The following is an 18097-nucleotide window of genomic DNA, read 5'->3' on the forward strand; positions in this document are numbered from 1 at the left end:
GTATGTTAAGGTGACTCATGACACTGATTGCACAGCTGTATATTTGGCATCCAATTTTATGATGTATTTTCAGCTACTGAAAATCCTTCACTTTGGTTTAAGTACTTACAGCTCAAGATCATTCCTTCATGTTCACTTTTTAAACCTAAGGAAATATTAACTGCTGATCGTGTTTAACACTGGTTTACTTTTATTGCCTGTTTCATCAGCGCAAAATGAGTATAAGATGGAAGGTTTATTTAAAGTCTTATTAGCCTTGCGAAAGAATTCTAACCATTTCTAGAATTTCTTTCCCCATCATGTTTTATGTGATTGTTTTCATAGTAGTACGTTCAGAAGTCTAGTATCTACAGTGCTAGTAACTGCTGCCAGGGTGCGTCCTGCTGCGTGAGCTGCATGCTTCAGCATGACATTCCTGTTACATCAACTTCCATGGTCTGTTCACATTGCTGTGTATTCTGCAATCCTCATTTCCCTTGAGATGGATAAAGCACCTTTTAACTGGGCAGTCTTCTAGGTGAATACAATCATCACACTCTAGAGTTTTAGTTTAAGTGAATTGGCCTAAGAAGCGAATAGTAAGTTAAAAATGTAGACAAATACTGAGAGCCTCCGATGATCCAAACACGTAAAAAAATTATCTCATTTACTCCTCACAGCAACCTTAAGAGTGAAGGTTAAACTTACCACCTTTTTACAAATGATTACTGAGGCCCAGAATGTAACTTGTCCAAGGTCACATAGATAGTAAGTGCAAGGCTGGTAATCCACATCTGTCTGGCTGATGGGAGAACCTGCATTAAACACCATACTGAAACTGAAAACCGTTTACGAAACTGAAGGTTCAATAACACATGTAATAAGTGGTATAAGTCTGAGTGCCAAGACTTTTTTGTCAACAAAACAGTGGAATTTAGAAAAACAACAATGGCAAAATCCCCTTAGTGTGTAACTTGAAATTCCCTTCGGCCGTTTGTCAAAACACATTCACTGAAGTTTTAGTTATCAGTATTCCTGTCTGATCCTCCAAATTAGATGCCCTTTAAAAGCAAGGAATTTCTTCTAAGTTCGATGACCTTTAAAAGCACATCTCATATTTGTCTGCCAAATAGTATCCAACCAACACTGTGCAAAAAGAGTCGTATTTTAAATAAAACTTCATATTATCAAAACTGTGCTTCAGAAGGCTCCTGTTGCTTAGAGTGAAATCTGAACGTGGCCTCGAAGCTCCTTCGTGCTCTACTGCCTCCCTCTCCAGTCTCCTCTCTGGGCTTGTGCTGTACCAGCATTGTTTCCAACTCTTCAAATATCATAAGCCCTTTCCCATCTCAGACCTTTGCAAATGCTGTTTCTTTTACATAGAATGCCTTTCCCTCCCTGCATATACCCCTTGATTAATTCCTACTCATCTATCAGGTATTTGTTTAAATGTCCCATCTTTAACATGACTTTTCTGCAGCCCACTACCCTTGAATCAGCCCACAGTTTGACAGTTAAATAAACTGACAGGAGCTCCAGTACATTTGATGAAGAGGAGGCCCAGGAAGTATACATAGTGTATTACTATTGTCACAGTAATTTTTTTTATCATGGTAGTTTAATTTGGGTGTTTATTATTTTTATTTTTTAATTTAATTTTACTTTATTTTTTATTTTTATTTATTTATTTAATTATTTTGAGACAGAGTCTCCCTCTGTTGCCGAGGCTGGAGTGCAGTGGCATGAGCATGGTTCCTTGAAGCATCAGCCTCTTGAGTAGCTGGGACTACAGGTGCATGTACCACATGTGGCTAATTTTTTAATTTTTTTGTAGAGTCAGGGTCTCACTGTATTGCCCAGGCTGGTCTCTAACTCCAGGGCTCAAGCAGTCCTCCTGCCCCAGCCTCCCAAAGTGCTGAGATTACAGGCATGAGCCACCGTGCCCAGCTTGTTTATTCTTTTATTATCTCTTTTCTGTTGGACTACTAGACTATAAGCTTCATGAACACAAGGATATTCTATTTTGTCTTAATATACCTTAATACACTCCATCCCTACCACAGTTCCTGGGATATATTAGGTGCTCAGTAAATATTTCCTGAATGAACATATAATCTTTTTTTTTTTTTTTTTTTTGAGACGGAGTCTCGCTCTGTCGCCCAGGCTGGAGTGCAGTGGCACAATCTCGGCTCACTGCAAGCTCCGCCTCCCGGGTTCAAGCCATTCTCCTGCCTCAGCCTCCCAAGTAGCTGGGACTACAGGCGCCTGCCACCACGCCTGGCTAATTTTTTGTATTTTTAGTAGAGACAGGGTTTCACCGTGTTAGCCAGGATGGTCTCGATCTCCTGACCTCGTGATCCGCCCGCCTCGGCCTCCCAAAGTGCTGGGATTACAGGCGTGAGCCACCACGCCCGGCCTGAATGAACATATAAATTCTGTGCATCTACTGATTATTAAATTGTTTCGTGGTGAAAAGGTCTGATGAACGATATCGTAAGGTAAATGCTGAATTTGATTTAAAGACCTTGAAACTTAGGATTTGAAATAAAGATTTATAACAGCTAATATCAGTTTACACTGACATTCTCTTCGGGCTACCCCTCAAGCTCCTGTTGCTTTCGTCTAAATCAGGTCTCATTTTAAAAGAATATGAGGCTCATTTTACCTCTTCTTCTCCACTCCTAGTTTTCCTTTTTATATTTGACATTGGCAGTAGTTCCATTACCTTTGATTAAAAAGCAGGCCCAGGAAATCTAAACCCCAGAAGCATACACAGTGTATTACCATTGCCACAGTTTTGCTCTTTGGTATATTTTTATCTTCATTATTTGCTGCCTTAAGATAGATTTTGTGATACATGTAATACATTGTGTGTTACATGCTTCTTTTGTCAAACAAAAATATGTTAATTCTCATTAAAAATACAGTTGTATTTATTTTATTGACCGTATACATACCTTTTCCTAAACACCCATTTGTTTTCTTGTTCATTTATCTCATAGTTTAGAAATTTATGGTCCTAGTTTAAATTTTTAAAAATTACTTATAAAGACTTCACTATTTTTAAGCTCTTGGCATTTTGTTGTTTTAATAGGTAAAACCTTATCCAGGGCTCTTTGTGAAAGTATTGTCTTCTCTGATTTCCACTCTCCATGTGGCAAATAAGAAAAATTGTCATGTTTTGAGCACCTCTTACCTGTAATCAAAATTCTATATAATAAATACTTTAAATTTTTTTCTTTTTAACTGACAATAATTATATATATGTACAATCTAACTATATCTCTAATACATCTAACCAGTTGTTATGTTGGTTGGTGAAAGATAAAGGATTCGAAGAAAAGGGAAATTCTACCTTCCCCTCTTATAGTCATTAGGAATTTCACAGAGGCAGAGATGAAATGCTGGTTCCTCCTTCCGGTTGATGCAGAATCCTCACGTCCTAATTATAACATATCTAATTTGGATTAATGTTGAAAAAATACTGTTTTTATTCATGCCAGTTCTGCTTGGTTAAAATCCCCCATCATAGGAACAGGACTCATTAGTTTCAAGGCTACTATGCTAAAAATGTTGATATTCTGTTTTATTTCTGCATAAAATCATTTTTCATAAATCATGCCTTTCATTTCTTGATTAATGCGGCATGCGGTATTGAGACTATCCTGAATTATACAAGTGGAAAAACTGTGTCCATGGGTTTTTGTCCCCCAAATATTCTCCTCTTGCCCTGTCAGTAGCTTAGGAAACCATTTGAAAGATTGTCAGTGACCTTTCTTTTTCTCATTTCACTAGTCAGATCTGCCTGCCTGACGTTTGCTAACATAAATGCTGCCTTCTGTTTCTTCTCTTTCTCATTTGAAATGTAGTCGCTGTCAGGGTTGAATCAAGTGGGCTGTGCCGCTACCCTGCCTCATTCTTCTGCCTTCACGCCTCTTAAGGTATCTCTTGTTATTGTAATTCACCAGGAAGTTTGGGGAGGAGGTGGATATAAGGTCTTGAATTTTTCGGCGAATTGATCTAACAATCTGAAATACAGGATCGCATAAATACACCTGTTTATGAAACTATTTGTTTAACATTGATTTCCCTTGAAATTTTTTGAAAGTTTTATGATGCTAGAGATAGTCATAGAGCTCACATTAATTCTTTGTATTCAGATTCTGTTTGATGTGTCATTCTGATTTTTTTTATCAAAGGTGTTTTTCTTGTGAGTTATTATTTCACTTTGGTTAGTATATAATATTGAATTAACTCTGTTGTCTAATGTGCATGCAAAATAATTTGAGTCCAAAAAAACTATCACTACCAAAACCTTCTACAGTAGGGGTCAACCAACTATGGCCCCTAGGCCACTTGTTTTTATAAATAAAGCTTTATTTTTATATAGCCAGTCCCTTTTGTTTATGCATTGCCTATGGCTGCTTGCACAGTAAACAGCTGAGGTGGAATAATTGTGACCAAGATTATATACCTACAGGCCTAAAATATGTACAGTCTGGCCCTATAAGGAAAAAAATCGCAAACCCCTGCTTTTTATCAGCAATAAGGTCAAAAGAGATGATACATTCCACCTTCTGGAAAAATTTAATCTAAACTAAAAATTAAGAACCTGTAGTATTTTATTTTTTGAAGGCCTCTAGGAATGGTAATTCCATATTTGTTGTCACTGGATATGTACAAAATGATCAACAATTCTCACTGTCAAGAAGACCTTTGTCTAACTTAGAACTGTCCTGCTATGGTTTATACTTCTTTTCTTTCCAGAGTGGAGATTTTCTAGTTATTTAGCATTTTTTAATGTAAGAATCCTTTTTTTTTTTACACAAAATACAATTTTTTTAATGTAAGAATTTAAAAACAATTACGATGCCATCCTTAGCTTCTTCCTAAATAAACTCAGATCCTTTTACATGCCTTTCCCAGACTGTTAATCTTTAATGAATTTTCGCAAGTTCTGTGCCCTCCATCTGGCTTCATGGTCCACAACTAGAAATACATCCCTCATTAGAGCTTGCTCATTTAGGGTGATTTTTAAATTTTTGGTCTTCATTTTGCTCAGTATCCACTGCCGTTCTCAGATGTTTTAGTTACACGTCTTCTGTGTGTTGAGACAGGGTCTTGCTCTGTCTCCCAGGCTGGAGCCTCCCACCCTAGCCTCCTGAGTAGCTGGAATACAGATGCGCATCACCATGCCTGGCTCATGTTTTAAGTTTTTGTAGAGACGAGGTCTCACTATATTGCCCAGGCTGATCTCAAGAGATCATCCTGCCTCAGCCTCCCAAAGTGCTAGGTGTCAGCCACTGCGCCCAACCTCCTTCAACTTCTAAATGACAGTTATTTTCCATGTGTTGTATTCTTTATTTTTTCCTGAATATTTAATTTTGCTGTTTGAAAATTTTTACTTGTCTCATGTACCAGAATACTTTCAAATTGTTGCACTGAGCCAGGCACACTGGCTCACACCTGTCATCCCAGTGTTGGTAGCCCAAGGGGGAATACAGTTGAGGCCAGGAACTCAAGGCTGCAGTGAGCTGTGATCACACCACTGTACCCCAGCCTGGGACAGTGCAAGACTGTGTCTCTAAAAACATTAAAACCGAATTCTTGTATCATGCCCTTTTTTTTTTTTTAGTTTTTAATTTTTGTGGGTACATAGTGTGTATATGGGGTTCATGAGGTGCTTTGATATAGGTATACAGTGCATAATAATTATATCAGGTAAATGGGCTATCCATCATCTCAAGCATTTATCCTTTGTGTTACAAACAATCCAATTGTACTCCTTTAGTTATTTTTAAATGTACAATTAAATTATTGACTATGATGACCATTTTGTACTATCAAATGCTGGATCTTTTTCTTTTTATTTTTTTTGGACCCATTAACTATCCCCATTTCCTTCCACCACCCTCCCACTACCCTTCCCAGCCTCTGGTAACCCTCAGTTTAGTCTGTCTGCATTGTGTTTTTTTAAATGCTGACCCCAGCTTTTTTTTTTTGAGACGGAGTTTTGCTCTTGTTGCCCAGGCTGGAGTGCAACGGCATGATCTCGGCTCACTGCAACCTCTGCCTCCCGGGTTTAAAGCGATTCTCCTGCCTCAGCCTCCCAAGTAGCTAGGATTACAGGTGCCCGCCACCAAGCCCGGCTAATAACCTCAACTTTATAACAACTGTAAATCTGAGGAACCTCCTCTGGTTATTGCTGAACATGCCTTACATACCTGGATGCCTCCTGAAAAAACTTTATAATTCTCTTCCATGGTAATCCTTTGCTAGCTTTTCTCAACTGGGATCCTTATTGGAACAACACAGAAAATTATTTCAGCAACTTTCTTTCAAAATGATCTCAAGGAAGGCCCATAACTGGCACCATTCTAGATGTATGGGAGAGAAGTTAATTTGTTGTACTCCATGAACACCTTCGGGCATTGTGGCTTATTCAGAGTCATAACTGAGAGTTGTTTTGACTGTGCCAAAAGTTGTGTGGTCCAGACAGACCACAGTGTCTTGTTCTACAGTGACTGTCATGTGAGATTAAATATAAAACTTCACTAGATTTAAGATAGATAAGTCTTTTTTTTCTATCTGACCTGCTGTACTGTCAAATGATTATTTTAAAAGATTTATTCCTTATTTTTTAGTCTTTCTATTACTTTCACAGCAATTATACATTATACTTATGAGTTTATTTCTTTTATTGCTTAGCCAGGCTTAAAAGTTGAGCTTATATCAGTTTCTGGGTTTTTTTTCTTTCCATTGCCTAAATTCTCTAGTGAGAGATTATTTCTTAACCTTTTTTTTGCTCTCCAGTTTTCCTAGAGTTCCCAAATGTAGTTAATGGCCTCACAGTGATTTAAGCTAATGATTTTAGTATCCCAGAATGCAAGTCACTTAGATTTATAGCTTTAATAAAAATACATTTCAGAAACCATTTTTACAAGTCTCCTCTCTTCTGGCTTTGTTTTCACCATACCCAGTTGTGTATTATCTGTTGCTGTTTTTTTTTTTTCCTTTGAGACGGACTCTTGCTCTGTTGCTCAGGCTGGAGTGCAGTGGTGAGATCTCGGCTCACTACAAACCTCCGCCTCCCAGTTTCAAGGGATTCTCCTGCCTCAGCCTCCCGAGTAGCTGCGATTACAGGCGCCCCCCACCACGCCCAGCTAATTTTTGTATTTTTAGTAGAGATGGGATTTTACCGTGTTGGCCAGGCTGATTTCAAACTCCTGACCTCAGGCAGTCCGCCCACCTCTGCCTCCCAAAGTGTTGGGATTACAGGTATGAGCCACTGCGCCCGGCCTGTTGCTGTTTCAAACCAAAGGAGAGAACGTTCGCTGCCCTTCAGTGTTGTTTCAGCTCTTCTTTCTCATCTCATAAAGTTGCCTGTTAACTTTCTCCTTTTATTCCTTAATACTTTTACATTTCTAGTCTATGTCCTGTTAATAAGTGTTTTTTAAATTTTTGAAAATATTTTTCCCCCATGTCTAGAATAATCTCTACCTTGAATGTTTTTCTTTTTGTATTATTGGTCCTTGAACATGTCTTTGTTTAACCAACTTTCTACTTATTCACAGCCCTTGAAAATAAACATAGTCTTTTATTTCCTTGTAAAGATACCTGGCTTTTGCCTCATGTACTTGTTCATTCCTTTTACCAGCTTCTGTTACTCTTGTTTGAATTAAATTTCTTATTTAAATTTCCATTTTTTCTCAACACCCAGAACTTAGTTTACTTGCATCTATGAACCCAATGAACATGTCTTTTCCACTTCAGATGTGAACACACTGCCTTACGGGCTCAGCTCACCCAGAACTTAGTTTACTTGCATCTATAAACCTGACCAACATGTCTTTTCCACTTAAGATGTGAACACACTGCCTTACTCACGAGCTCAGCTCACTGTTTAAATCTTAGTTCTCAACCTGTGATATCAGACTCGGGAATTGTTACCAGAAAATTGTCTCCTGGTGAGTCTGGAGAATTTTCTCAACATATGGCCTTGGTTTGTTTGTTTATTTATTTATTTATTTATTTATTTATTTTTAGCAGTTAAAATTATTTGTCGTCATTTATCTGACCCAACTCTAAGTAGCGATGTAAGAGTTCTGAAAATATTGAAACCAATGGTGGGGAAAGTATGGGAGCAGATCTGTATGTTTGTGTTAGTTTTAGAGTCATGTCCAGAAATGTGCCTTAGTTGTATCATAAAGTTATAATATATTTAGATTATATTTCAAGGCAATTAGATGTCAAGGCCTAAAATACTATTAATGTTATTCTAGCTTTTCTTTTATTTATTTATTTATTTTGAGACGGAGTCTCGCTCCGTCACCCAGGCTGGAATGCAGTGGCGCCATCTCGGCTCACTACAACCTCCGCCTCCATGTTCAAGTGATTCTCCTGCCTCAGCCTCCCAAGTAGCTGGGACTACAGGCGCCCGCCACCATGCCCAGCTAATTTTTTTATTTTTAGTAGAGACGGGGTTTCACCATGTTGGCCAGGATGGTCTCAATCTCTTGACCATGTGATCCACCCACCTCAGCCTCCCAAAGTGTTGGGATTACAGATGTGACCCATCGCACCTGGCCTATTCTAGCTTTTCTTAATTGTACTCCCCTGCCAAGTCTTCAACATCTTAACCTAGTCAACCAACATTTCTTTGTAAATTAGCTTAACTACCTTTCCCTTTCTTTAGGTAAGCTTTGTAACTGTTTAGCTAGTTCTTCCTCCTTTTTACAGTTCTTTTGGTCAATGAATTGAAAATGTCTTGGACTCAAATACTAGTGTAGACAATATATCTATCATCTCTTAAACATCTTCTTTCCTAACCGAAATTAGGAAACCTGTATTACTTTTTAAAAATATTAAGTTTTATTCTCCAGAGAAAAAAGTACTTTAGAAACTATTATGGAGAAATACTATTAGAAAATAAAATGCTGCTTTTTCTTTCTCATATATTTCCCAGTAACATTTTCTGTCTTAGGATGATCATTTTTCATAGTCTTAGGAAGAGCTTGTTAAATAATGGACTGTCTTTATATAAATACAACTAGGCCGGGCGCGATGGCTCATGCCTATAATCCCAGCACTTTGGGAGGTCGAGGCAGGTGGATCACCTGACGGTCGAGAGTTTGAGACCAGCCTGACCAACATGGAGAAACCCTGTCTCTACTAAAAATACAAAATTAGCCCGGTGTGGGGGCACATGCTTGTAATCCCAGCTACTCGGGAGGCTGAGGCAGGAGAATCACTTGAACCCGAAAGGCAGAGGTTGTAGTGAGCCAAGAAAAACCAGGCGTGGTGGCTCATGCCTGTAATCCCAGCACTTTGGGAGGCTGAGGCAGGCGAATCACCTGAGGTTGAGAGTTCGAGAACAGCCTGACTAACATGGAGAAACCCCATCTCTACTAAAAATACAAAAAAATTAGCTGAGTATGGTGGTGCATGCCTGTAATCCCAGCTACTTGGGAGGCCGAGGCAGAAGAATTGCTTGAACCCAGGAGGCAGAGGTTGTGGTGAGCTGAGATCGTGCCATTGCACTCCAGCCTAGGCAATAAGAGCTAAACTCCGTCTCAAAAAAAAAAACTTGGGTTTTAAAAATAAAGAATTAATTCATTTCATCAAATCCTCATTTCTTTTTCTTCTTTTTTTTTTTTTTGAAGAGGGCGTCAGGCCAGGCACGGTAGCTCATGCCTATAATCCAGCACTTTGGGAGGCTAAGGCGGGTGCATCGCTTGAGCCCAGGAGGTTGAGACTAACCTGGCTAACATGGCAAGACCCTGTCTTTACAAAAAAATGCAAAAATTAACTGGGCATGGTGATGTGCGCCTATAGTCTCAACTACTTGGGAGGCTGAGGTAGAAGGATCACCTGAGCCTGGGAGAGCATGCCATTGCAATCTAGCCTGGGCGACAAGAGTGAGACCCTGTCTCAAAAAGAGAGAGAGGGAGAGAGAGAGTCTCCCTCTGTCACCCAGGCTGGAGTGCAGTGGCACAATCATAGCTCACTGCAATCTTTAATTCCTAGGCTCAAGCAACCCTCCCTCCTCAGCCTCTACAGGAGCACACCACCATGCCTGAGCGATTTTGTAAATGTTTTGTAGAGACAGGGTCTCGCTATGTTGCCTAGGCTGGTCTCAACTCCTGCTCTCAGGTGATCCTCCCACCTCAGCCTCCCAGAGTACTGGGATTACAGGCATGAGCCGCCGCACCTGGCCCAAATTCTCATCTCTAGACTTAATCATGAAAGAGAGTTACCTGCTTTTTTGTCTTTTATAATTTCAAAATTACCATAAAAGTAGAAAGTATTTCTTCTTGAATAACAATTATTGATACATGTCTGTTTCTCCACAGAGTGATGACAGGCCTAATGCTCTATTAAGTTCACCTACAACAGAAACAGGTAATAGACACAAAGGTGCAATTAACCACATCAAGATTATAATTCTTTATTTTTTTATTTAAAAAATAATAATAAATAGAGACAAGGCCTTTCTGTGTTGACCAGGGTGGTCTCAAACTCCTGGGCTCAAAGGATCCTCCTGCCTTGTTCTCCCAAAGTGCTGGGATTACAGATGTAAGCCACAGCACCAGGCTAAGATTATAATTTTTTACCAAGATTTTCCTAAATTACTTGTTAGAGAGCTGTGGCTGCTTTTTCTGAGATAGCAGTCAGATACAGAATTGGAAAGCACTGGGTTTTTTTTTTTTCCCATTTTTATATTAAATTGGTTGCTCAGCTAGTCAGCCATTTGACATGAATAAGTGAACAACAGCCGTAGGTCTGCAGGAGACTGTTCAATATGTTAACATTCATTCCGCCTTTATTGATACACCAAAAATAACATGCCAGTGTAAAATACATACAAGCAGTCCTCCTGCTTTCATGATTATTTTCTGTACCAGACTTTTCATTATTAAATAGAATTATCATTTTATATCATTACCATGTTTAATTTTATTTTTTACTTGCTACTTTGGTAACTTGTATGTCTGCTATTATATTTTCTTTTCATCTCCTTTAATCTCATTTTATTTTTCATGCTAATTTAGTTCATCATTCCCCTGCATATTCTTTCCCTGCTGCTATCCAGAGAAATCAGCCTCAGCGACCTGAAAGCTTCCTTTTCCGAGCAGGTGTCAGGGCAGACATCAGCAAAGGTAGGTGGTGGTGATTTTAAAAGCCAGGGGCGAGGGGAGGTTTACACAATGATGCTAGCTGTTAGATGGATGCTTTTAAACTTCTACATATGGTATAAAACAAAGCTATCAGCTTGGCAAAAGCATGTGTCTGTGATCTCACTGATATTAAAGCAGGAAAATCTTATCTGAATTTGTTTGGATTAGAAAGTTTCTTAGTACCACCCAAAAGCAGGTTATAGAGTGTTTGAACAAATAAAATGCTCTTTCAAGGCTTTAGAGAATGTTCTTTGTCTTGGTAATGAACTCTTTTTCTCATTTTTCTATCGATAAAAGCTATTTTCTTAAAACAATAATTTTTTAAAAATCTACTTAAAGTCTCATGTTCTTTTAGTTAATAATGACAAATTTCTCCCTGGTCCCCAAAGAAGTCACCTGGGAGTGGAAACAAACATTTCAAGTCTAAAATAACAACTTTTGTCATGGTGGTGTGTGCCTGTGGTCCAGCTACTTGGGAAGCTGGCAGGGAGGACTGCTTGAGCCCAGGAGTTCAGGGTTACAATGAGTTACAATTAAAAGCACCACTGTTCTCCAGCTTGGCCAACAGAGCAAGACTCTGTCTCTTAAAACAAACAAACAAACAAAAATAAGGTCAGGCATGGTGGCTCACGCCTGTGATCCCAGCGCTTGGGGGGCCGAGGCAGGCAGATCACTTGAGGTCAGGAGTTCGAGATCAGCCTGGCTAAGGTGGTGAAACCCTGTCTCTACTAAAAATACAAAAAATGGCTGGGCATGGTGGCTCACACTTGTAATCCCAGCACTTTGGGAGGCCAAGGCGGGCAGATCACGTCAGTTCAGGAGTTCATGACCAGCCTGGCCAACATGGTGAAACCCCGTCTCTACTGAAAAAATACAAAAATTAGCCGGATGTGGCAGCAGGCGCCTGTAATTCCTGCTACCCAGGAGGCTGAGGCAGGAGAATTGCTTGAACTTGGGAGGCAGAAGTTGCAGTGAGCCGAGATGGTGCCACTGTGCTGCAGTCTGGGCGGTACAGTAAGACCCTGCGTGTCTCAAAAAATCTGGCCAGGCGTGGTGGCGGGCGCCTGTAATCCCAGCTACTCGGGAGGCTGAGGCAGAGTCGCTTGAACCCAGGAGGTGGAGGCTGTAGCTGAGATTGCGCCACTGCACTCCAGCATGGATGACAGTGTGAAACTTATGTCTCAAAAAAAATTAAAAAATAGGCCAGGCATGGTGGCCCATGCCTGTAATCCTGGCACTTTGGGAGGCCAAGGTAGGTGGGATCACTTGAGCTCCGGAGTTCGAGACCATCCTGTGCAATATGGCAAAATCCCATCTCTTAAAAAAATACAAAAAATTGGCTGGGTGCGGTGGCTCACGCCTGTAATCCCAGCACTTTGGGAGGCTGAGGCGGGCAGATCACGGGTCAGGAGATCGAGACCAGCCTGGCTAACACAGTGAAACCCCATCTCTACTAAAAATACAAAAAAAATTAGCCAGGCGTGGTGGCGGGTGCCTGTAGTCCCAGCCACTCGGGAGGCTGAGGCAGGAGAATGGCATGAACCTGGGAGGCGGAGCTTGCAGTGAGCTGAGATGGTGCCACTGCACTCCAGCCTGGGCAACAGAGCGAGACTCCGTCTCAAAAAAAAAAAAAAAAAAGAAAAATTAGGCATGGTGGTGCAGGCCTGTAGTCACAGCTACTTGGGGGGCTGAGGCGGGAGGATGGATTGAGCCCAGGAGGTTGAGGCTGAAGTGAGTCAAGATTGCACGATTGCATTCCAGCTGGGGTGACAAAGTGAAACCCTGTCTCAAAAAACAAAAAAAACACAACTTACCTTTAATGTTACCAACAGGTGCATTCACAGTAAGATTTAAAAGTCAAACTACAGATGCACTGCTGGCAAGAGTGTAAGAAAGCATGGAAGACTGTTGTCAGTTAGCCTCTGTACCCACAGATTCTGTATTTATGTATTCAACAGTCATGGACAGAAAAGTCTTGAGAAACAGGACAACAATAGTAAACAATGCCACAATAAAGAAATAATACTAATTGTGAAATACAGTATAGTAACAATTTATATAGCATTTACATTGTATTAAGTATTGTAAGTGACATAGAGATGATTTAAAGTATAGTATAAAGGAGGATATGCATAGTTTGTATGCAAATAATACTACATTTTATATGAGTGACTTGAGCATCCACAAAGTTTGGTATGAGAGGGGTGGTTTCTGGAAACAATTTCCCCTGGATACTGAGGGATGACTGTGTACCCTATGACCAGCAGTTTTACATTTGAGAAATATGTACACATGTACCAAAAACGTGTACAAAAATATTCATAGCAGCATTATTCATAATAGCCTGAAACTGAATGTCCATCAGTAGAATGGATAAGTGAATTGTGGTATATTTGTACAATGGAATACCATATAAGCAATGAAAATGAACCAATTCCTATATACAGCAACATGGATAAATCTCATAAACATACCATTGATCAAAGGAAGCCAGAAGCAAAAGAATACATACAATACAGCATAATTTATACAAAGTTCAAAAATGAACCAGACCAGCCTACGGTGTTAAAAGTCAGGGTGCAGTTTTGAGCACTTTGGGTACTTATGGGCAAGGAGCATGGAAGGGGCTCCTGGGATTGGTAAGATTGCATTAAAAACCTGATTGTGTTCACTTGGTGAGGAGAATTTATTGAGCACTGTGCTTAGGATTTGTGTATTTTTCTGTATGTGTATTTTCAATAAAAACATTTTTAAGTGGATGTAATCAAACAAAACTAGTTGAGTCAACTGGGTAATGAACATTATGTAGTTTTCTATACTATTCTCTGTTGTGTATATTTGAAAATCTCTATAATAAAAACCCTTTTAAAAAGTCAATCCAGGAAGTAGAAGCGACACACCACACTTGCAGGGAAACTGTGATGAGGCAGATCCGGATGTTTTCCCAGCACTGCCAGTTGCCTTTCCGTCTTACATATTAATATTTTTATAGGTCATGCTTCACCCCTTCCTCCATCTGCTGCACCTACCACTGATTCTACAGATTCCATAACAAGACAGAATTCAAGACAGAAAGAAGAAGAGCTGGAATTAATAGATCAACTGCGTAAAGTATGTACATTACCTTTGACTTACACTTTTTCAGTGTTACTGCTATAGATCATAATCCTGTGATCACTTCTTCATTTGACACATCATTTTTATTTTTATTTTTTTTAGACGGAGTCTGGCTCTGTCACCCAGGCTGGAGTTCAGTGGCGTGATCCTGGCTCACTGCAGCCTATGCCTCGTGGGTTCAAGCAATTCTTCTGCCTCAGCCTCCTGAGTAGCTGGGATTGCAGGTGCCCATCACTGCACCCAGCTAATTTTTGTATTTTTAGTAGAGAAGGAGTTTCGCCATGTTGGCCAGGCTGGTCTCGAACTCCTGACCTCAGGTGATCCACTGGCCTCCACCTCCCAAAGTGCTGGGATTACAGGCGTGAGCTTCCATGCCCAGCTGTAATTTTTAACAGATTCAACAGGTGCCCATTGTGTGCCATGTTTTGTGATGAATGTAAACATTTTGCTATTAAGGAAATTCTTTTCAGCTATTTACTTAGAAAATGAGATAGATGGCTTATTCTATAACGCTTAATTCCTAGCTCTACTCATTTAAATTTTTTCCTTTTTTTCTGCTTCCTGTTATAAAGAAATATTGTCAGAGTAATAATTTATATGTGTGTGCACACATATATAAATATCACACTTACACATATATAGTGAGTGATTGCCTCTTTATTTTGGAATTGAAGGAGAATCTAGGTTTTTTTTTTTTTTAATCAGGAAGTTGTAAATGAATTTTTGTTGTACTTTGTACCACTATGCCCTGGCTGCCGTCCATATATATTAGATCTCCTGAAGTTAAACTTAGGATAGAGGGATAAAATGGATATTGTGGTACTTATTTCCTTTTTATCTTGATTTCTAATTAGATTTCATTATAACTCCCTTATGTCCTATATGTCAGTCTTTCTTCAATTAATCTATTAAATGTTGTTTGTTCTTTCAGCACATTGAGTACCGGTTGAAAGTGTCTCTGCCTTGTGATCTCGGAGCAGCTCTAACTGATGGTGTTGTTCTTTGCCATTTGGCCAATCATGTGCGACCTCGATCTGTCCCAAGCATTCATGTTCCCTCACCAGCTGTAGTAAGTTGATAATGCTAAAAAGCCTTGGCTATTCATCAGACATTTGTTAAGCACAGAGGACAGACGTTTCTTAAGCATTGTGCTAGATATTAAGGATACAGATATAAAGAGTCCAGTCGCTACTTTCCTGGTCTCACTTCCACTCGAGAAGAAATAGACATGTATACAGTCACTTACAGCAGGGCGATAAATGTAAGAAAGGCAGGTACAGTGTGTTATAGGGATACAAAAAGGGGCCCCTTAACTCCACCTGGAGAGTTCAGGGAAGCCTTCCCGGAACGGGCAAAATTTGAACTAATTCTTGAAGTTTAAGAAGGAATTTTCCATCAGCACAGAGAGGGAAGGGGGCCTTCTAGGCATGGGATTTCTAGATTCAGAAGCTAAGGAAAGTTTGGCTTTTACTTAAGGAATTGGTAAATTGTTTAGAATGGATCGTGCACAGGGTTGTAGATACAAATGGGAAGGGGTAAGGCTAGAGAGGTGAGCTGGGGCCGTGGTACAAAGGCCTTATGAACTATGTCAAGGAAGTTTACCCTAGTACAGACAATGAGGACACACTGATTTAAAGAGGGAATACCATGATTATAATTGCAGTTTAGAATGATGAATCTAGGCTGGGCGCAGTGGCTCATGCTTATAATCTTAGCACTTCGGGAGGCCGAGGCAGACGGATTGCTTGAGCCTAGGAGTTTGAGACCAGCCAGGACAATATGGCAAAACCCCGTCTCTACCAAAAATACAAAAATCAGCTAGGCTGGGCGCGGTGGCTCACGCTTGTAATCCCAGCACTTTGGGAGGCCGAGGCGGGCGAATCGCGAGGTCAGGAGATTGAGACCACGGTGAAACCCCGTCTCTACTAAAAATACAAAAAATTAGCCGGGCGTGGTGGCGGGCACCTGTAGCCCCAGCTACTCGGAGAGGCTGAGGCAGGAGAATGGCGTGAACCCGGGAGGTGGAGCTTGCAGTGAGCCGAGATTGCGCCACTGCACTCCAGCCTGGGTGACAGAGCCAGACTCCGTCTCAAAAAAAAAAAATCAGCTGGGTATGGTGGCATGTGCCTATAGTCCCAGCTACTCAGGAGGCTGATGTGGGAGGATCACTTGAGCCCAGGAGTTCGAGGCTGCAGAGAGCCGTGATTGTGCCAGTGCACTCCAGCCTAGGTGAGAGAGCAAGACCCTGTCTCAGAAAAAAAAAAAAAAAAAAAAAGGAATGATGAATCTAGGTGCTAAGTGAGAAATGGAAAGATTAAAGGTAGGTCACTAGAAAGATGCCCAAGCCAGGCTCAGCGGCTTGTGCCTGTAGTCTCAGCTACTTGGGAGTCTGAGGCATGAGGATCCTATGAGCCCAGGAGTTTGAGACCAGCTTGGTTGATCTTGTGTTTTAAAAGGAAAAGAGGCTGGGTGCACTGGCTCATGCCTATAATCCCAGCGTTTTGGGAGCCCGAGGCTGGTGGATCACCTGAGGTCAGGAGTTCGAGACCAGCCTGGCCAACATGGTGAAACCCCATCTCTACTAAAAATGCAAAATTAGCCAGGAGTGGTTCATACACCTGTAATCCCAGCTACCTGGAGGGCTGAGCCAGGAAAATCACTTGAACCCAGGAGGCAGAGCTTGCAGTGAGCTGAGATCGCGCCACTGCACTGCACTCCAGCCTGGGTAAGACAGAGCAAGACTCTGTCTCCAAAAAGAGAAAAGAAAAGAAAAGAAAAGATGCCAAATTAAAAGGCTGTTAAAAGACATGATCTGTGACCGACCTCAGGTGGGAGATGAGGGAGAAAACGCATTCAAGATAACTGGCAGGTTCTCTTTGCACTGCTGGTGAGGTCTGGACATCAGTTGCAGGATGGCAGTCCACAAAACAACAGGCTTTGGGTTGGCACACCTCTCCTCTGTTTTCCTCACATTTTTATCATGAAAAATTTCAACCTTCAGAAAAGTGGAAAGAATCATACAACGAACTAGTCTGCACCTAGATCTGACATTTCTTGCATTTTGCCACACTTGCTTTATGTATCTATATTTGTATGTGTATTTTAACTACACCATCCAAAACTTACAGATGTAATATACTTTTCCCCCAGTGTATTTCAGGGACCTATCCTAGGCCACCTTGCTCTTCCCCCAAGCCTATAGCCAGTGACTGACAAGCATGGGGCTGAGCCCTCCTACCTCAAGGAGGGAGTGTCGTGTGCTTCACACTTGTGAGCTCCCTGTGGGATCAAGCTGAAGCTGAGAAGGAGACAGGCAGGAGGATCACCTGTGGCTGGGAGTTTAAGATCAGCCTGGGCAATATAGTGAGATCCCATCTCTACAAAAATACTTAAAAAAATTAGGCGTGCACCTACTACTCAGGAGGCTGTGGCAGGAGGATCACTTGGGCCCAGGAGTTTGAGGCTGCAGTGAGCCATGATCATGCCACTGCACAACAACGTGGGCAACAGAGTGAGACCCTGACCCTAAAAAAGAAAGAAAGGGCCTGGCGTGGTGGCTCACGCCTGTCATCCCAGCACTTTGGGAGGCCCAGGTGGGCGGATCACGAGGTCAGGAGTTTGAGACCATTCTGGCCAACATGATGAAACCTCATCTCTACTAAAAATAAAAAATTAGCTGTGCATGGTGGTGCACACCTGTAGTCCCAGCTACTTGGGAGGCTGCAGCAGGAGAATCGCTTGAGTCCAAGAGGCGGAGGTTGCAGTGAGCCAAGGTCGCACCACTGCACTCCAGCCTGGCGACAGAGTGAGACTCTGTCTCAGAA

The 18097-nt window shown here is 41.0% G+C and overlaps 1 protein-coding gene across 11 annotated transcripts in view; it reads left to right on the plus strand.

Moving 5' to 3' along the window:
• The window catches only part of LRCH3 (leucine rich repeats and calponin homology domain containing 3), a 93648-nt gene that overhangs the window by 65828 nt on the left and 9723 nt on the right, over positions 1 to 18097 (plus strand). For 5 of the 11 annotated variants that reach the window (XM_058426121.1, XM_032171979.2, XM_032171980.2 and 2 more), the window contains 5 exons: positions 3849 to 3920; positions 10332 to 10380; positions 11031 to 11138; positions 14149 to 14267; positions 15205 to 15342. In XM_058426121.1, coding sequence (XP_058282104.1) covers positions 3849 to 3920; positions 10332 to 10380; positions 11031 to 11138; positions 14149 to 14267; positions 15205 to 15342 — 486 coding nt within the window. Of the gene's footprint in view, positions 1 to 3848; positions 3921 to 10331; positions 10381 to 11030; positions 11139 to 14148; positions 14268 to 15204; positions 15343 to 18097 lie in introns of those variants that run through there. The other 6 variants (XM_032171986.2, XM_032171982.2, XM_058426122.1 and 3 more) reach the window with 3 other exon arrangements.

Source organism: Hylobates moloch, unplaced genomic scaffold (genome assembly GCF_009828535.3).
Source record: "Hylobates moloch isolate HMO894 unplaced genomic scaffold, HMol_V3 SCAFFOLD_13, whole genome shotgun sequence".
NCBI lineage: Eukaryota > Metazoa > Chordata > Mammalia > Primates > Hylobatidae > Hylobates > Hylobates moloch.